Source organism: Narcine bancroftii, chromosome 4, assembly GCF_036971445.1.
Source record: "Narcine bancroftii isolate sNarBan1 chromosome 4, sNarBan1.hap1, whole genome shotgun sequence".
Classification (NCBI taxonomy): Eukaryota; Metazoa; Chordata; class Chondrichthyes; order Torpediniformes; family Narcinidae; genus Narcine; species Narcine bancroftii.
The window spans coordinates 205831182-205852683 of NC_091472.1; the positions used below are offsets into that span (position 1 = coordinate 205831182).

General features: G+C 41.6%; 1 protein-coding gene across 2 annotated transcripts in view; it reads right to left on the minus strand.

Moving 5' to 3' along the window:
* LOC138761506 (derlin-2-like) overlaps positions 1 to 21502 on the minus strand; it is a 49151-nt gene that overhangs the window by 18089 nt on the left and 9560 nt on the right. For both annotated transcript variants that reach the window (XM_069933744.1, XM_069933743.1), the window contains exon 2: positions 5805 to 5870. In XM_069933744.1, the coding sequence (XP_069789845.1) occupies positions 5805 to 5870 (66 nt within the window). The remainder of the gene's footprint in view (positions 1 to 5804; positions 5871 to 21502) is intronic.

Here is a 21502-nt window from a genome sequence, read left to right on the forward strand (position 1 = left end):
TTTTCCCACTCAGCCCTACTGCCTGGCCTTCTTCGCACAACCTTTGATGCCCTGGCTAATCAAGAACCTATCAATCTCTCCAATGACTTTGTCTCCACACCACTGAAGTGACAAATTCCATTGATTTACCATCCTATGGCTAAAGAAATTCCTCCCCATCTCTGTTCTAAACAGACTGCCTTCAATCCTGAAGTTGTGCCCTCTTGCCATCGACTCTCCCACTGTGGGAAACAAGATTTTTCATCTACTCTATCCACGCCTTTCAACGTTTAAAACGTTTCGATGAGATTCCCCCTGTTCTCCAAAATTCCAACGAGTGCAGGCCAAGAGCTGTCAGGCGCTCCTGATATGATAAATATTTTACTCCCGGAATAATCCTTGTAAAACTCCTCAAAACTCTCAGATTGTTTAATGTCTGAGTGAATGAATATTTTAGTTATTCACAGCTGATATAAATGACACTGAAATCTGATGAACCACATGGTATATTTTGTACCTAGTGTTCCAAACAGAGATTCATTGATGTTATTTCTTGTGATGAACTGAAGGCTTTGACAGGAGATTATTAAAATAGAAATTCATGGAATCAAAGACAAATTAGGATTCTAGCCAAGAAAGAAGCAGAAGAGCAGGAGACATTTGAGATAGCTGCCAGAATATGATTACAAGGTGTCTTATCAATCCCTGCGAGCCTCAATCAATTCTGTTCATTTACTAAAGACTTAAATAAAGTGAAAGAAAGTCACAAAGCCACGTGTACTTCAATGAAGCATAACATTTTCAATAGCATTTATGAAGGCAGTAAAGAAATACAGGTACATAATCCTTCATTCGGACATCTAAAATCCAGAAAGCACCAAACACCAGCATTTTTTTCCTGGTGTTGGTACAACAGAGGGGGAGAGAGAGAGAGAGAGAGAGAGAGAGAGAGAGAGAGAGAGAGAGAGAGAAAGAGAGAGAGAGAGAGAGAGAGAGAGAGCAGGGCAGGGCGGGGGAGAGAGACGGCAGCGAGATAGGTGGGCGAGGGGAGGAGAGAGACGGCAGTGCAACTCAGGTGGGCGAGGGGGGAGAGAGATAGCAGCGCGACTCGGGTGGGCAGGGGGAGAGACGGCAGCACAACTCGGGTGGTGAGGGGGGGAGAGAGATGGCAGCGCGATTCGGTTGGGCAGGGGGGAGAGAGACGGCACTGAGACTCGGTTGGTCAAGGGGGGAGAGAGATGGCAGCACGACTCGGGTGGGCGGGGGGAGAGATGGGAGCGTGACTCGGGTGGGCGAGGGGGTGAGAGACACCAGCGCGACTGGAAGGGGGTGGATACGGCAGTACAATTCGGGTGGGCTTAAATCTTGGGTAGCTGGCTTTTGTTCTGAAATTCGGAACACACTGTCCCCCAAAGGTTCAGGATAAAGGATTGTGTACCTGTATTGGCATGTTAATAAATGGACAAAAATGCAGCAAAAAAATTTTAGTACAGACAACTTCATAGTTACACTGAACCTAAAAGAATCTGAACATAGGTCTATAAATAACTGAAGACTAGACCATTGGCAGTTCAAAACAGTTTTTATTTTATTTTGATGTGTGTCATTTAAGTATCGTGAAAGTTAAGAAAATAAAGAAAGGCTCACGAAGCTTTGGCCTTTATATCCAGAGCAGCCGGACAAAGTTGTAGTCTTACAACACAGAAACAAGTCCGTGCCCAACAACCTGCCCTCCTGCTTTAGTTTCACATTAGGCCCAGACCTCTCCAATCCCCACCTATCCATGAAGTTATCCAAGTGTTTCTTAAAGGAAGCTCTCGTACCTGCCTCCAACACTTTGTCTAGTAGCTCATCCCATGTCCCCTCAAGACCCTTCTAAATTCCACCCCTTACCTTCTGTTAGAATCTCATACACACCTGAACAGTGCCTCTCGTGATTTTATCGACCTCAATAAAATCCTCTCTCAACCTCTGACACTCAAAAGCAAAACAGGCCAAGTTTTTCCAGTCTCTCACAATAACTCAACTTCCCCCATCCTGGCAAGGGCAGCAGTGGCAGCTACTGAGAATCATAAAACATTACAGCACAGAAAACAATCCCTTTGGCCCTTCTAGTCTGTGCCAAACTATTATTCTGCCTAGTCCCACTGACCTACACCCATTCCATATCCCTCCATACCCCTCCCATCCATGTACTTGTCCAAATTTTTCTTATATGTTAAAACTGAGCTCTCATTCACCTCTTCAGCTGGCAGCTAGTTCCTACCACTCTCTGTGTGAAGAAAGACTTCCCCCTACATAGACCAAGACACCTGGCTGTTCACCCTCCCTCTTGAATATATTTAAAATACAAAGCAAGGGGTTATGGGGAGATGACAGAGAGGTGGATGCGAGTTCACAGACAGATCTTATTGAATGATGGAACAAGCTGGAGAGGTTGATGGGCCCCCTCCTGCTCCTATTTATGTTCATGAATCAGGTTCATTTAAGAGCAAAAAATGGACTGGGGAAAGAATTGGACCCATTAAAGATCAACGTGGCCATCCTTGTGTGAAGCCACAGGTGATGGGTGGATTTTGAATGACTACTTCTCCTCAGTCTTTCCTGTGGAAGCCAAGGAATTCGAGGTAACAAATGGTAAGGTGCTGAACCATATTAGAACTCCTTCTAGGGAGGAGGTCACAGCACCCTTGGAGCATATTAAGGTGAACACATCCCCAGGACCTGATGAAGTCCATCCCCGCATCGTGTGGGAAGCTGTGGAAGAAATTGGAGAGGCTCCCTTGCTGAGATATTTTCATCAACAATGGTCTCGAGTGAAGTGCTGGAAGACTGGAGAATGGGTGAAGTTGTGTTGTTATTTAAAAAGGGCTTCAGGGACAAGCCAAGGACAGGCCAGTGAGCCTGACATCAGTGGTTGGAAAATTGCTGGAGAGCATTCTGAGAGACAGGATCTACCAACATTTGGAAAATCAGGGATTGATTGGAGTAGTTAGCATGGATTCATGTGAGGCAGATTGTGTGTCATGAATATTATGTTTTTTGAAGAGGTAACCAAGAAGGGTTGATGAGAACAGGGCAGAGGATGTTGTTCGTATGTATTTTAGTGAGACTTTTGACAAGTTCCCGTATATAAGACTACTCTGGAAGGTTAACCCACATGGAATCCAAGGTGGAAGGAGGAAGAGGGTAGGAGTGGAAAAATCTTTTTTTCTGATAGTTAATTTGCAGAATATACCAAAATAGGAAGGATTTCCAAGTTTATAACAGGATCTAGATCAGATGGGTAAATGGGCCAAGGAGTGGCAAGTGGAATTTGACTCTAACATGTGTGAGATGTTGCGAATTGGCAAGTGAAACCAGAGCAGGACTTGCATGGTGAATGGTAGAGCCCTGGAGAGGTTTGTCAAATGGCAAGGCCTCGAGGTACAGATGCATTGTCCCTTGAAAATGGGAGCTTTGTTCATTCTGATGGGTGTTGGGGGAGATGTCCAACTACAAAATCTTTGTTGTCCAGTGTTACTGGAGTGTAATTATACTGGACAACAAAGATTTTGCTTCCTGAACTCTTATGAGTATATTTTATGGATTTTGGGCTGCTGATCTCGAAAATCACCTTAAAATTCTCCTATCATGTAGCTCTTTTTTTTAAATATAACCCATTTTGTGATTTTCTGTCAACTCTTATATTGCCCACAAAGCAAGCTGTTTTGGTCAGTCCAAACAAGCTTGGGTGTGCACTTAGTGCTGGGGCTATGCAAATGTTGTCTTAGGCCTGGGCCTGCTTAGTGAGGATAGATGCAGTCAGGTTAATAAAAGCACCTCACTTATACCCCTAGATGCTGTCCATTACATTGATTAAACGCATGTTGATGCAGATGCTCTTCAGTCAATAGCATTTATTGTCTTCAGGAAGATTCAATACAGCAGAAGTGTCTCGTCAATGTCGCAACAACTGCGAAACATTCTGTTACATTTGTGGTGAGCTTAAGGCTCAAAGATGCAGCTTGACTGCGCTTATTAAGAAAGTCTATGAGCTCTACTTCAGTTGTAAATTTGGTGACAGGCATCAGACGCTGAGTAGAAACAAAAATCAGCGGCAAAACATTTAGGTCAGTTGAACTAGCACCATGTGTCAGCATCATTATGCGATTAACCATGCTAAATTCAATAAAATTAATTTAATGTTTCTACAACTTCTACAAGATAGTCAGCAGACGAAAAGGGACCTGGGAGTCCTTGTGCCAGATAGCCTGAAAGTAAACTTGCAGGTTCAGTCAATGGTGAAGAAAGCAAATACAATGCTGGCTTTCATTTCAAGAGGATAGAATATACGAACAGGGATGTGGTTGTGGCGTTATTGGGCACTGGTGAGACCTCATTGTGAGCAGTTTTGGGCTCCTCATTTCAGAAAGGATGTGCTGACATTAGAGAGGGTTCAGAGAAGGTTCACAAGGATGATTTCAGGAACGGAAGGGCTATCGTATGAGGAGCGTTTGACAACTCTTGGCCTGTATTAGTTGGAATTTAGGAGAATGAAGGGGAGATCTTGTTGAAACATTTTAAATGCTGAAAGGCATGGACAGAGTAGATGTAGAAAGGTTGTTTCCCATGGTTGGAGAGTCAAGGACAAGAGGGGGGCAACTTCAGGATTGAAATGCATCTGCTTAGAACAGAGATGCACAGGAACTTCTTTAGCCAAAGGGTGGAATTAGTTGCCACAGGTGGTTGTGGAGGCCAAGTCAATGGGTTGAGTGTATTTAAGATAGAGATTGAAAGGTTTTTGATTAGCCAGGTCATCAAAGGTTATGAGGAGAAGGCCAGGCAGTGGGGATGTGGGAAAATGGATCAGATGATTGAATAGTGAGGCACCTCTATGGGCTATTTCTGCTCTCAGGATCTTATGGAACTCGGATGCACAAGGTGGTGAAGAAGGCAGTTGGCACACTGCACTTCACTTGGGCAGGGTATAGAGTACAAAAGTCGGGATTCAGCTGTACAAGACATTAGTGAGACAACACTTAAGAGTTCTGTATGCAAGTCTCAGTTACCCAGCAATAGGAACGACAACAATAACTTGGAAGATATGTAGAGATGATTTAACAGGATGTTGTGTGACTGGATGGCTTGAAGTAAAGGGAGAGGGTAGGTTTGGTCTTTATACCCTAGAGTGAAGGAAGCTGCAGGGTAATCTTACAGAGGTTTACAAAATCATGAGGTTAAAGTGAATGCTCACAGTCTTTTTCCCCAGGATGATTCTAGAACCAGAGGTGAAAGGGGAAAGCTTTAGGAGTGAACCAAGACAAATTTTGAGTGTTGTCTGCATCTGGAATGAGATACCTGGGAACTGTAGAAGTGAGAACAATTCTTTCATTCAAAAGACATCTGTACACATTTATGGTTTTGAGGGGCATGGAGAGATATGGACCAATGCAGAAATATGGAATGAGCCCAAAATACCACATTAGTCAGCATGGATGAGTTGGGGTGCAGGTCTGTTCTGTGCTGTATGACTATGTGACATTCATGATTCACCAAGGCAAGGGAAGGCTGCAGAGCAAAGCAGGTAAATGGATGCAACAGTCAGCATCAAAGTGGTGGGCTGGTGAATAGTGTACAACTATTCTGTACAACTCCACGTAGGCACAATGGGCCATCTAGCCCCGCGTGTTCCCTCTAGCCTATACCACCATTCAACAAAATCATGGTCCAACTAACCACAACTCTCCTTAGATTTCGTTGAGATTCATTTGTATGTTATGAAACTGATAAATAGATGAGGGACAATAATTATGAAGTGTGGAATAACACATCTTGCACCTTACCTGATACTTCTTAACTATCAAATCAGGATTGAAATATAGTTGAAAAGGGGTGATGAACTCCAGCTGCTGTGAAAAGAGAAGAAAGAACATAGCAGTAAGCATTATCTCACTCATGAACCCAAGTTTGGACAAAAAAAAAATCATGAACTTAAGTTTAGAAAAAACAAACATCCATTTGTGACATTGTGTTCATTAATATTGACAGGGCAATTACCCAATTAGCACTATAGAACATTACAGCATGGTGGACCAAAAGGTAAAGAGGAATGCAGTGGTCATTGGGGACTCCATTGTCAGAAATACAGACAGGAGATTCTGTGAGCCAGATAGGTATGCCCGCATGGTGTGCTGCCTCCCTGGTGCAAGGGTGCGGGATATCTCAAATCGGGTCCAGGGTATTCTAAAAGGGGAAGGCGAACAGCCTGATGTCTTGGTACACGTGGGTACCAATGACATAGAAAAAAAGGAGGAAGTACTGAAAAAGGATTACAGAGAGCTAGGACAGAAACTAAGAAATAGGACAGCCAGGGTGGTGATCTCTGGTTTGCTACCTGTGCCAAATGCAACTGAGGACAAAAATGGAAGGTTAAGAAAAATGAATGTGTGGCTGAGGGGCTGGTGTAAAGGACAGGGTTTTGGCTTCTTGGATCATTGGGATCTCTTTTGGGGAAGGCATGACATCTACAAGAAGGATGGGTTACACCTAAACCCAAAAGGGGTCAATATATTGGCAGCTAGGTTTGGTACAGCCGTCGGGTGCGGTTTAAACTAATTTGGCAGGGGGATGGGAACCTGTACGATAGGGCAAAGGACAGAAAAGATAAAACAGGAAAAGTTAGGTTAGGCAGCGAAAGTAAAAAATCAGAAAGAGCAAGGAGGGTGAAAAAAGCAAATCTGAAGGCTTTATATCTTAATGCAAGAAGCATTCAGAACAAGGTAGATGAATTAGCTGTGGAAATTGAGATAAACAAATATGATTTGATTGGAATTACAGAAACATGGCTGCAAGGTGGGCAAGCCTGGGAACTTAACATCCCGGGGTATACGATATTTAGAAGGAATCGGCAAGAAAGAAAAGGGGGTGGGGTAGTATTGATGGTGAGAGAAGGGACCGACACGATTGACAGGAAGGATATTAACTCAGAAGATGCGGAATCTATATGGGTAGAACTGAGGAATAGCAAGGGGCAGAAAACGTTAGTGGGGGTGGTATATAGGCCTCAAATAGTAGTGTAAAGGTGAAGGAAGGCATTAAAAGAGAAATTAGAAAAGCGTGCAATAAGGGAACAGCTGTCATCATGGGAGACTTTAATTTGCATATAGATTGGACTAGTCAAATTGGTAAAAATACAAAGGAGGAGGAATTCCTTGAATGTTTACGGGACGGTTATCTAGACCAATATGTCGAGGAACCAACTCGGGAGCAGGCCATTTTAGCTTGGGTATTATGCAATGATAAGCGGCTAATCAGCAATCTTGTTGTGCGAGGCCCTTTGGGTAGGAGCGATCACAATATGATCGAATTCTCACTCGACATGGAGAGTGATGAAATTAAAACCGAGACTAAGGTCCTGAATTTAAATAAAGGGAATTATGATGGTATGAGACGGGAGTTGAGTAAGATTGATTGGGTGGTGTTTATGGGGGAGTTGACTGTGGATAGACAATGGAAAGCATTCACAGATCTAATGGAGAAATTGCAAAAATCGTTTATACCAGTTTGGCATAAAAATACACCATAAAAGGTGACTCAACCGTGGATAACAAGGGAAATTAGAGACACCATTGGGTCCAAAGAAAGAGCATATCAATTGGCCAAAAATAGTACCGCAACCGAAGACTGGGGGCAGTTCAAGATGCAGCAAAGGAGGACAAAGGGATTAAGAGAGCAAAAATAAATTACGAAAGTCTTTCTTTGGCTTGGCTTCGCGGACTAAGATTTATGGAGGGGGTAAAAAGTCCACGTCAGCTGCAGGCTCGTTTGTGACTGACAAGTCCGATGCGGGACAGGCAGACACGGTTGCAGCGGTTGCAGGGGAAAATTGGTTGGTTGGGGTTGGGTGTTGGGTTTTTCCTCCTTTGCCTTTTGTCAGTGAGGTGGGCTCTGCGGTCTTCTTCAAAGGAGGTGGCCGCCCGCCAAACTGTAAAAACCGACTGTAAAAGCTTTTATAAATATGTCAAGAGGAAATCCAGAGTAGGTCCTTTGCAGTCGGAATCAGGGGAATATATAATGGGGAATAAGGAAATGGCAGACCAATTAAATTCTTACTTTAGTTCTGTTTTTACAAGAGCGGATACAAATAACTTCCCAAGGATGTTGGGAAACATAGAGACTAATGCAAGGGAGGAACTGAAAGAAATCAGTATCTCTAAGGACATGGTCTTGGGGAAATTGATGGGATTGAAGGCAGATAAATCCCAAGGGTCTGATAATCTACATCCTAGGGTACTCAAGGAAGTGGCCATTCAGATAGCAGATGCTTTTTTTTTTTAAATTTTTTATTTTTCACACCATAAACCACATTGACCATCATACATACATTTTCCTTTTCAAATATATACAGTGTCATTTTCTCCCCCCCCTCCCTCCTCCCGTCCCACCCTCCCTATCTCACCCCCCACCCATTTAAAGTACAAAATCTAAGATACATTAAACCAGTCAAACAATGTTGTCATTCAATAAAAATAAACAAGAAATTCCACTGAGTCAATTCTTTTTATTTCCTTCTCCTTTCGTTAATTTAGGTAGTGAATGTCCCCGGCAGGTTTTCTCTATTGTGTTTCATGTAAGGCTCCCATATTTGTTCAAATATTTCAATATTATTTCTTAAACTATATGTTATTTTTTCTAATGGAATACATTTATTCATTTCTATATACCATTGTTGTATTTTCAAATTATCTTACAATTTCCAGGTTGACATAATACATTTTTTTGCTACGGCTAGAGCTATCTTAACAAATCTTTTTTGTGCACCATCCAAATCAATTCCAAATTCTTTGTTTTTTATGTTACTTAGGAGGAAGATCTCTGGATTTTTTGGTATATTGTTTTCTGTAATTTTATTTAATATTTGGTTTAGATCTTCCCAAAATTTTTCTACTTTCTCACATGTCCAGATTGCATGAATTGTTGTTCCCATTTCTTTTTTACATTGAAAACATCTATCAGATACTGTTGGGTCCCATTTATTTAACTTTTGAGGTGTAATGTATAGCCTGTGTATCCAGTTATATTGTATCATACGTAACCTCGTATTTATTGTATCTCTCATCATTCCAGAACATAATTTCTCCCATGTTTCCTTTTTTATCTTTATATTTAAATCTTGTTCCGATTTTTGTTTAGTTTTATCATTTGTTTCCTCATTCTCCTTTTCTTGCAGTTTAATATACATATTTGTTATAAATCTTTTGATTATCATTGTATCTGTAATCACATATTCAAAGTTACTTCCCTCTGGTAACCTCAGACTGTTTCCTAATTTCTCCTTCAAGTAGGATCTCAATTGGTAATATGCCAGTACTGTATCTTGAGTTATATTGTATTTATCTTTCATTTGTTCAAAGGATAATAATCTATTTCCTGAAAAACAATTTTCTATTCTTTTGATCCATTTTTTCTCCCATTCTCTAAAGGAAAGGTTATCTATTGTAAAAGGGAGTAACTTATTTTGCGTCAATATTAGTTTTGGTAATTGGTAATTTGTTTTATTCCTTTCTACATGAATCTTTTTTCCAAATATTGAGTAGATGATGTAATACTGGAGAACTCCTACATTGTACCAATTTTTCATCCCATTTATATAATATGTGTTCAGGTATCTTTTCCCCTATTTTAAATAATTCTAATCTAGTCCAATCTGGCTTTTCCCTTGTTTGATAAAAATCTGATAGGTATCTTAATTGTCCGGCTCTATAATAATTTTTAAAGTTTGGCAGTTGTAAGCCTCCTTGTTTATACCATTCTGTTAATTTATCTAGTGCTATCCTCGGTTTCCCCCCTTTCCATAAGAATTTCCTTATTATTTTCTTTAACTCCTTGAAGAATTTCTCTGTCAAGTGTATGGGCAATGCCTGAAATAGGTATAATATCCTTGGGAAAATATTCATTTTAATACAGTTTACCCTTCCTATTAGTGTTAATGGTAAATCTTTCCAATGCTCTAAATCGTCCTGTAATTTTTATATTAGTGGATAATAATTGAGTTTATATAGATGGCCGAGATTTTTATTTATTTGTATACCTAGGTATCTTATTGCTTGCATTTGTCATCTGAATGGTGATTCCTTCTTAAATTTTGAGAAATCCACATTATTCATTGGCATTGCTTCACTTTTATTTACGTTAATCTTGTAACCCGACACTTCTCCATATTCCTTCAATTTCTTATATAATTCTTTTATTTATAGTTCTGGTTCTGTTAAGTATACTATAACATCATCCGCAAATAAACTGATTTTATATTCCTTGTCTTTTATTTTTATCCCTTTTATATTATTTTCTGTTCTTATCAATTCTGCTAGTGGTTCTATAGCTAACGCGAACAATAAGGGTGATAGTGGGCATCCCTGCCGTGTTGACCTGCTTAAGTTAAATTGCTTTGATACATGTCCATTTACTGTCACTTTCGCCAATGGCCCCTTATATAATGCTTTAATCCAATTAATATACTTCTCTGGTAAACTGAATGTTTGCAATACTTTGAATAAATAATTCCATTCTACTCTGTCAAAGGCCTTCCCTGATTCTAAAGCAACTGCTACTGTTGGCGCTTTACTCCCTTCTACTGCACGAATTAAGTTAATAAATTTACAAATATTGTCTGTTGTGTGTCTTTTTTTAATAAATCCAGTTTGGTCTAGATTTTTCCCCTAATTCATAATATTTCTGTTTTGTCTTCATTATGTTCTTCTATACCTTATAAGTTTGTAATGTTTCATTTTATTTTTTTATCTGCAATTCTCTTCTTTTAGTTGTATCTTCCTTCATTGCTAATTCTTTTTCTATATTTACTATTTCCCTTTCCAACTGCTCTGTTTCCTGATTATAGTCCTTCTTCATCTTGGTTACATAACTTATTATTTGCCCTCTAATGAACACTTTCATTGCATCCCATAGTATGAACTTATCTTTCACTGATTCTGTATTTATTTCAAACTACATTTTAATTTGTCTTTCAATGAATTCTCTAAAATCCTGCCTTTTAAGTAGAATGGAGTTTAATCTCCATCTATACATTCTTGGAGGGATGTCCTCTAACTCTATTGTCAATATCAAGGGTGAATGGTCCGATAATATTCTAGCTTTATATTCTGTTTTTCTTACTCTATCTTGCATACGAGCTGATAACAGGAATAGGTCTATTCTTGAGTATGTTTTATGTCTACCCGAGTAATATGAATATTCCTTTTCATTTGGGTGTTGCTTCCTCCATATATCCAAAAGTTGCATTTCTTCCATTGATTTAATTATAAATTTGGTAACTTTGTTCTTTCTGTTAATTTTTTTCCCAGTTTTGTCCATATTTGAATCCAAATTCAGGTTGAAATCCCCTCCTATTAATATGTTCCCTTGCGTATCTGCTATCTTCAAAAAAATATCTTGCATAAACTTTTGATCTTCTTCGTTAGGTGAATATACATTGAGTAGATTCCAAAACTCTGAATATACCTGACATTTTATCATTACATATCTCCCTGCTGGATCTATTATTTCCTCTTCTATTTTAATTGGCACATTTTTACTAATTAATATAGCTACTCCTCTTACTTTTGAATTATACGACGCTGCTGTTACGTGTCCTACCCAATCTCTTTAATTTCTTGTGCTCCAATTCAGTTAAATGTGTTTCTTGCACAAATGCTATATCAATTTTTTCTTTTTTCAGTAAATTTAGCAATTTCTTCCTTTTAATTTGGTTATGTATTCCGTTAATATTTAAAGTCATATAGTTCAGCGTAGCCATTTCATACTGTTTATCTTCCCTTTCCGTTTCTCCATCATCACCTTTCCTTCTTATCCATTTCTGCTTTCTTGTTTTGAACACTTTATAAGACGACATTTCTAAAACATCAAACATTTTCCTTATTCTCCTATTCAAAACTTCTTTAACCCCATTCTCCCCTCCCTCTCCTGAGTTACCCTTTATCCCTTGTCGGGCAACCACACCTCCCCTCTCCATTTGGATTTGCAAATTCACTCGCAAACGTCAACTGATTTTGTAGTGACCGTAACTCCTCCCCACCTAGCCCCCCCCAGAAAAGATTTCAATTTTCATATGTAACAAAGGTCACTCTTTTAATTCCCTCCTTATTCCCTCTATTCCCTTTCCCTCCCTTATTAATTCTTGTCTATACTCTATATATTTTCCTCTAAATACGGATACATTCATGTTCTTTTCTTTGGCTTGGCTTCGCGGACGAAGATTTATGGAGGGGGTAAAAGTCCACGTCAGCTGCAGGCTCGTTTGTGGCTGACAAGTCCGATGCGGGACAGGCAGACACGGTTGAAGCGGCTGCAGGGGAAAATTGGTTGGTTGGGGTTGGGTGTTGGGTTTTTCCTCCTTTGCCTTTTGTCAGTGAGGTGGGCTCTGCGGTCTTCTTCAAAGGAGGTTTCTGCCCGCCAAACTGTGAGACGCCAAGATGCACGGTTTAAGGCGATATCAGCCCACTGGCGGTGGTCAATGTGGCAGGCACCAAGAGATTACTTTAGGCAGTCCTTGTACCTTTTCTTTGGTGCACCTCTGTCACGGTGGCCAGTGGAGAGCTCGCCATATAACACGATCTTGGGAAGGCGATGGTCCTCCATTCTGGAGACGTGACCCACCCAGCGCAGCTGGATCTTCAGCAGCGTGGACTCGATGCTGTCGACCTCTGCCATCTCGAGTACTTCGACGTTAGGGATGAAAGCGCTCCAATGGATGTTGAGGATGGAGCAGAGACAACGCTGGTGGAAGCGTTCTAGGAGCCGTAGGTGATGCCGGTAGAGGACCCATGATTCGGAGCCGAACAGGAGTGTGGGTATGACAACGGCTCTGTATACGCTTATCTTTGTGAGATTTTTCAGTTGGTTGTTTTTCCAGACTCTTTTGTGTAGTCTTCCAAAGGCGCTATACACACTATATATATATATATATATATATATATATACACATATATACCTCTTTACACACATACATATAGTTCGTGGTCATTTTTACTCTCATTACATGTCTTCATCTCTTTACTTGTTTTGTAGTTGTTCTGCAAATTTCCTTGCTTCCTCTGGATCCGAGAATAGTCTGTTTTGTTGCCCTGGAATAAATATTTTAAGTACCGCTGGGTACTTTGACATAAATTTATATCCTTTTTTCCATAAGATCGTTTTTGCTGTATTGAACTCCTTCCTCTTCTTCAGGAGTTCAAAACTTATGTCTGGATAGAAAAAAAATTTTTGACCTTTGTATTCCAGTGGCTTTTTGTCTTCTCTTACTTTCTTCATTCCTTTCTCCAATATATTTTCTCTTGTTGTATATCTTAAGAATTTTACTAAAATGGATCTTGGTTTTTGCTGCGGTTGTGGTTTCGGGGCTAATGTTCTATGTGCCCTCTCTATTTCCATTTCTTCCTGTAATTCTGGTCTTCCTAGGACCCTGGGGATCAAATCTTTTATAAATTCTCTCATATTCTTGCCTTCTTCATCTTCCTTAAGGCCCACTATCTTTATATTATTTCTTCTATTATAGTTTTCTATTATATCTATCTTCTGAGCTAACAGCTCCTGTGCCTCTTTAAATTTTTTATTAGATTCTTCTAATTTCTCTTTTAAGTCTTCTACTTCCATTTCTACAATTATTTCTCGTTCTTCCATATTTTCCACTCTTTTTCCTATCTCTGATGTGGCCATTTCCATTTTATTTATTCTTTCTTCTGCATTCTTAATTCTTCTTTTTATCTCATTAAATTCTTGTAATTGCCATTCTTTCACTGATTCCATATATTCTTTAAAAAAAGATACATCCATTGTCTTGCTTTTCTCTTCTTCTTCCATTTCTTTCTGTTCTTCTTCTTCTTCCTCTGGTTTGACCATCTGTTGTTTCCTTGTTTTCTTTTTACCCTCTTCTTTCTTGTTGTCGTTATTGTCTGTGTTCTGCACCTGCTGCTGTGCTGCAGGTGTCTCTCTCAGCTGTGGAGATCGACTCCGCAGCTGATCCCCCCTCCCGTCAGTGTGTTTTTTTTCATGCACGGTTGCACACTTTTACTCGGCTCTGCGAGCCATTTTTGTAGTCCCGAGCCCGGGACTTCCACTGACCTGCGGGAGCGGGCTTCTCTCTCCGCGGCGGGCCTCTTCGGACAGGTAAGGCCTTCACCTTCTTCTTCCGACGTTCTTTCTTCCTCTTTTCTTCCCGTTGTTTTCGACTTTTCTCTCTTCGCTGCCATTTTCTTCTCACCTTTATTTTTACTTTATTATAAATTTTAATCTTGTACCTTTGTGCTTTGTGTGTTTTTTTTTAACTTTTCGGGAGAGGGCTGGAATTCCCTGACCGGCCTCTACTCCATCACGTGACTCCAGATAGCAGATGCTTTAAGAATTATTTTCCAGAACTCAATAGACTCAGGATCAGTACCCATGGATTGGAGAAAAAGCGGGGAATTATCGGCCGGTGAGTTTTACATCAGTAGTGGGCAAAATGATGGAATCTATTATTAAGGATGTAATAGCGGAGCATATGACTAGCAGAGAATGGATTGGACAGAGTCAACATGGATTTACAAAAGGTAAATCGTGCTTGACAAATCTATTGGAATTCTTTCAGATGGTGACAGGTAAAATAGATGGGGGAGAGCCAGCGGATGTGGTGTACCTGGACTTCCAAAAGGCCTTCGATAAGGTCCCACATAAACGACTGGCTTCCAAAATCAAGGCTCATGGGATTGGGGGCAAAGTATTGATGTGGATTGAGAACTGGTTGGCAGCTAGAAGACAGAGAGTTGGGATAAATGGCTCGTTTTCTGAGTGGCAGGCGGTGACCAGTGGGGTACCACAGGGATCTGAACTGGGACCCCAGCTGTTCGCAATTTACATTAATGATCTGGATGAGGGGATTGGATGTAATATCTCCAAATTTGCAGATGACTCTAAGCTAGGAGGGATTGTGTGCACGGAAGAGGGGGTCAGGAAGCTCCAGTGTGATTTGGATAAATTGAGGGACTGGGCAGATACATGGCAAATGCACTACAATGTGGATAAATGTGAGGTTATCCACTTTGGTAATACAAACCGGAGGGCAGATTACTATTTGAATGGCAATAGATTAAGAGATGGGGAAGTGCAGAGAGACCTTGGGGTACTTGTACATCAGTCTCTGAAGGTGAGCATGCAGGTACAGCAGGCGGTTAAAAAGGCAAATGGTATATCAAGAGGGTTTGAGTTTAGGAACAAGGATACCTTACTGCAGCTGTACAGGGCCTTGGTGAGACCACACCTGGAGTATTGTGTGCAGTTTTGGTCACCTTATCTAAGGAAGGATGTTCTTGCAATGGAGCGAGTGCAGAGGCGATTCACCAGGCTGATACCTGGAATGGCAGGAATGACTTATGAGGAAAGATTGCGCAAATTGGGATTGTACTCGCTGGAATTTCGAAGATTGAGAGGGGATCTCATAGAGACATATAAAATTCTGGCAGGACTGGACAGAATGGATGCAGATGGGATGTTTCCAATGATGGGAAAATCCAGAACCCGGGGCCATGGTTTGAGGATAATAGGCAAACCATTTAGGACTGAGATGAGGAGGAATTTCTTTACCCAGAGGGTGGTGAATCTGTGGAATTCATTGCCACAGAGGGCAGTAGAGGCAGGTTCATTAAATATATTTAAGAGGGAATTAGATATATTTCTTCAGTATAAGGGTATTAAAGGTTATGGAGAGAAGGCGGGGACGGGGTACTGAACTTTAAGATCAGCCATGATCTCGTTGAATGGCAGAGCAGGCTCGAAGGGTCGAATGACCTACTCCTGCTCCTATCTTCTATGTTTCTATGAAACAGGCCCTTAGGCCCTTCTAGTGAGTGCTGAACTATTATCCTCCTAGTCCCACTGACCTGCACCCTGACCATAGTCCTCAAAACCTCTCCAATCCATGTACCTCTCCAAATTCTTCATAAAAATTGAAATTGACGATGCATTTACCACTTCAGCTAGTAGCTTGTTCCACATCCCCACAACTCTCTATTTGAAGAGGTTCTCCCTCATGTTCCCCCTAAGCCTTTCCCCTTCCACCCTTAACCCATGTCCCCTGGTTTGCATCTCATCTACCCTCAGTGGAAAAAGCCTAGCTACGTTTATTCTCTCTATCCCCCTTATAATTTTAAATACCTCTATCAAATCTCCCTTCATTCTTCTACACTCCAGGGAATAAAGTCTTAATCTGTCAACCTTTCCCTGTAACTCAGTTCCCGAAGATCGGGCAACATCCTAGTAAATCTTCTCTGCACTCTTTAAATCTTATTGATATCTTTCCTGTAGTTAGGTGTCCAAAACTGCACACAATACTCCAAATTTAGCCTCACCAATGTCTTGTACAATTTTACCATAACATTCCAACTCTGTATTCAATACTTTGATTTATGAAGGCCAACATGCCAAAAGCTCTCTTTACAACCCTACCTACCTGTGACACCAATTTCAGGGAATTATGTATCTGTATTCCCAGATCTCTCTGTTTTATCACACTCTTCAGTGCCCTACCATTTACCACGTATGTCCTTTCTTGCTTTGTCCTTCCAAAATGCAACCACATCACACACACTTGTGCCATTTTTCAAAACATTTTTCCATCTGGTCCAGATCCCTCTGAAAGCCTTCCTCGCTATCCACAACACCTCTAATCTTTGCATCATCTGCAAACTTGCTGATTCAATTTACCACATTATCATTCAGATCATTGATATAGATGACAAACAACAATGGTCCCAGCACTGATCCCTGAGGCACTCCACTAGTCATAGCCCTCCATTCTGAGGAGCAACTACAACTCTGGCTTTTCCTGTGTAGCCATTGTTGAATCCAGTTGACTACCTGGATAACTAGTCTGAATCTTTGAATACCTAGCATCTGAAGCTTTTTGACTAACCTTCCATGTGGGACTTTGTCAAAGGCCTTACTAAAGTGCATGTACATAACATCCACAGCCTATCATTCATCAACTTTCCTGGTAACATCCTCAAAAAACCCAGAAAGATTGATTAAACACAACCTTGCACATACAAAACCATGTTGACTATCCTTAATCAGCTATCCAATATTTGTATACCTGATCCCTAAGAACACCTTCCAATAATTTGTCTACTACTGACACCAGGCTCACTGGTCTATCATTTCCAGGGTTACTTTTGGAACCTTTTTAAACAGTGGAACAACAGAGCTACCTTCCAATCCTCTGGCACCTCACCTCAGGACATTTTAAATATTTATGCCAGAGCCACTGAGGGAATATCTCGTCAGGCCATGGGGATTTATCCACCCTTATTTGCTTTAAGACAGCAAGCCTCTTTAATCTGTACAGGTTCCATGACCTCAGTGCTTGCTTTCCTTACTTCCCATGACTCTGTGCCTGTTTCCTGAGTAAATACTGATGCAAAAACCCATTTAAGATCTCCCGCTCCTCTTCTGGCTCCAGACATAGCCGACTACTCTGATCTTCTAAGGGGGCCAATTTTGTCCCTTGCTATCCTTTTGCTCTTAATATATCTTTAGCAACCCAATGGATCTTCCTTCACATTGTCTGCCAAAGCAACCTCATGACTTATTTTAGGCCTCCTGATCTCTTTACGTTTTTTGTTGAATTTTTTTATACCTCTCGAGACCCTCATTTGCTCTCTGTTGCCTATACCTGTTATACATCTCTCTCTTCTTTCGAACCAGATCCCTAATGACCCTTGAAAATCAAGGTTTTCTTATGCTTGCTAACCATGCCTTTAATCTTAACAGAAACATACAAACACTGTACTCTCGAAATGCCAGCTTTGAAGGTCTCCCACTTACCTTGCACCTCCTTTCCAGGAACCAACTTGTCCCAATACACTCATTCTAGATCCTTTCTCATTTCCTCAAAATTACCTATCCTTATCCATAATTTACTTTAAACTAACTCAGGCAATGGGCATCCTCGAACAGCGGGCCCACAGCCACAGGACGCTCCTCGCTGTGTGCTGCCTCAGCCCTTGCTAAACTAATGACTGGACCCAAAATGTTCCCCTTCACATACTTCCATCACCTGTCCTGCCTTGTTCCCTAATAGGTGATCTAGTATTGCACTCTCTCTCTCATTCGTTCCTCTATATATTGATTTAGAAAACTTCCCTGAATACATTTGTCAAACTCCATGTCATCCAGCCCTTTTACAGTATGGGAGTCCCAGTAACTATGTGGAAAATTAAAATCCTCTACGATCACAACCTTATGCTTCCTGCAGCCGTCTGCTGTCTCTCTACAGATTTGCTCCTCCAATTCTCGCTGATTATTGGGTGGTCTATAATACAAGCCCATGAGTGTGGTCATACCGTTCCCGTTCCTCAGGTCCACCCACATAGACGAACCCTCTGGTCTTTCCTGCCTGAGCACAGCTGTGATATTTTCCCTGACAAGCAATGCCCCTCTACTCTCTTTCTTCTCCCCCGTTCTATCACATTTGAAACAACGGAAGTCCGGAACATTGAACTACCAATCCTGCCCGTCCTGCAACCGAGTTTCACTGATGGCCATAATGTCATCATTCCACATGCTAATCCACACTCTAAGCTTCTCTGCCTTTCCTACAAAACTTCTTGCATTGAAAAAGATGCACCTGAGATCATTGTCATCATGTACAGCACTTTGACCTATGACATTACATGCAATCTTCACTTCATCTTAGACCCCCTCCACTCCCCTATCTACTCTGGTACTGTGGTTCCTATCCCCCTGCAAACCCCCACCCCAGACCAGCACTAGCAAATCTTCCTGCAATGATATTAGTCCTCCTCCATTTCAGGTGCAAACCATCCCGTCAGAATAGTTCCTACCTTCCCTGGGAGAGAGCCCAGTGATCCAGAAACCTGAAGCCCTCCGACCTCCACCATGTCTTCAGCCACGCGTTAAGCTGCATAATCCTCCTATATCTAAACTCACTGATATGTGGCACAGGCAGCAATCCTGAGATCACAGCCCTAGAGGCTCTGTCCTTCAACCTAGTGCCGAATTCCCTGAACTCTCCTTGCAGGACACGGCATCTGGCTGCTCACTCTCCCTCCTGAGAATGGTGTGAATACGATCTGAAGTACCTCAGACCCTGGCACCAGGGAGGCAACATACCATCCGGGATACTCGATCTCTTCCACAGAACCTCTAATCTGTCCCCTTAACTATGGAATCCCTTTTCATGACAACTCGCCTCTTCTTCTCCCTTCCCTTCTTAGCCTCAAGGCCAGAGACCAGACGGTCATGGCTTGTGCCTTGTAGGTCATCCCCCCAACAGAATCCAAAATGGTATACTTGTTATTGAGGAGATAGTCCATTGTGTTATAACTAAATGCAGCCCAGTTCAAAAGTAATCCATTGACTATTAAGGACAAGGTGCCAAAAAAATTTCATGAAATACTTTTGAAGTATTTAATGGACAGGGATATGTGGGATTAAAAATTGGCCCAGTGGGAGAAATCAAAGGGACAAAAGTGACTGGTGGGAGTTTTTAACGATTGGACAGATTTAGCAGGGAGGCTCAGTACTGTAAATTCTGAAATACAATTTGAATTTAATGTTGGGAGCAAATTATACCAAAATTATAAAGAAAATTTGTAGAAAGAAATCCAATGCTGCAAGAAGATATCAATGGACAAGATAAGTTAACATAAAGGCAGCAGATGGAAATTAATTTGGAGAAGTGTGAAGTGATGCATTTGGGAAAGAGGAAGGAATTCACAATAACCAAGAAGTAGAGAGCGGCAAAGGAGCTTCATATTGCACATTCACAGATTGCAGAGGTGAACAGAACACGGTGACAAGGGATATCTGGCACAGACTCACACTCGAACTGTACAAAAGACTTGTTAGGACACATCTGGAGTATTGTGCTCAGCACCCAATGATACACACTTCAGCTACAGGGCAGCCAGTAGAACTACTGCATCAGAATTGTAGTTCGATTCTGCCTTTACATGTTCTGTTCTGTGTGACCATGTGGATTTCCTCCCTCAGCCCCAAATGTGAAGATCGGCAGGTTCAGTGGCCACTGCAAATTGCCTCTACTGTGTAGGTGAGTGAAAAAATTTGGGGGAAGCTGATAAGAACATGGCGAGAATTTTTTAAAAAAGCATCAACATTGATAGATCCCTCATGGTTGCCGTGCAAGTTGATTGGGTGGTTAAGGAGGCACGTGATGCACATTAGATGGCGTTCGCAGCTCTCTAAAACTTGGGAGTCTTGTAGTTGACTCAATATAAGAGGGATATCGATGTTTTAGAGAGGGTACAGAGGAGATTTACCTACCAGGATATTGCCTGGATTGGAAAGCATATCTAATGAAGCAAGGTTGACAGAGCTTGGGCTTTTATCTTTGGAGCTGGCCAATCAGTGATCTCCTTTCATCGAAAGCCACACCCCAATGTCCAGCAACCAGCCAATTAGGTGTCCACTCGCTATAATTGGCTGGCCCCAGTAATTGGCCCCTGCTCTACAAAGCAGGAAATTCAAGCACTATCATTGATCCCTGCTCAGCAGACGGGACATATTTAAGTCTGAGTGGTTTTTTCTCCATATGGCAATGCTCCTACTCCCTGCCTGGATTATGGTCGCTACAGTGGACACTGTCCGTGAGCACCGCAGGTAATGGGGCACTGTACTCCCTAAGGCTAGTCAGGGTATTCCAGTGCATGGAGATACCGGAACAGAGCCACAGTCCTCTGTATTCACTGGCTGGGAGGCTGTGAAATCCCCTGACACAAGGGCACATATTTCCTCGGGGTCTGACCCTCTTGCCTCCCACTACACTGAGCCCCTTCCTTCTCTGACGCATCCCATGGTTGGGTGCGAGTCAGCATGAGTGTGTGAATGGGAGAGCCGTTGCACTGTTTTACTGTTCATCTGGTTATCTAATAAAGATCATTGGTGATTGTGATTCAACTCTTGGGGCTTGATTTCTGCTGCACCCCACGAACCCTTCCATACAACACAGCGACTTCATAGAGCTCTACAAGATTATGAGGGGTAGAGAATGGCAGGATAGACTACAAAGAGGAAGAAGGGATTAGTTTAATTTGACATCATGGTCAGCACAGACATGGTGGGCCAAAGGGCGGCCCAGTTAGCGCAGCAGTTAGCACAATGCCATTACAGCGCCAGCGATTGGGACCGGTCCTGGGTTCGTTCTCCCCATGTCTGCATGGGTTTCCTCCCACCATTCAAGAATGGACTGGGGATGTAGGTCAATTCGGTGTAATTGGGTAGCACAGGCTCATGGGGCCGAAAGGGCCTGTTACCATGCTGTATGTCCAAATTAAAAATTATCATTAAAATATTAAAAATTATATTAAAGGCCCCATATTGTTCTGTTCTATGATTCCATGAAGAAATATTTCAGCAATGCAAGTTTTTCTTTTGAGTCTTGTATGAATGAACCAGATGAACTAACTATGGGCAGTTCCACAGAAGAGAAGTTTACACAGCCACCTCACAACTC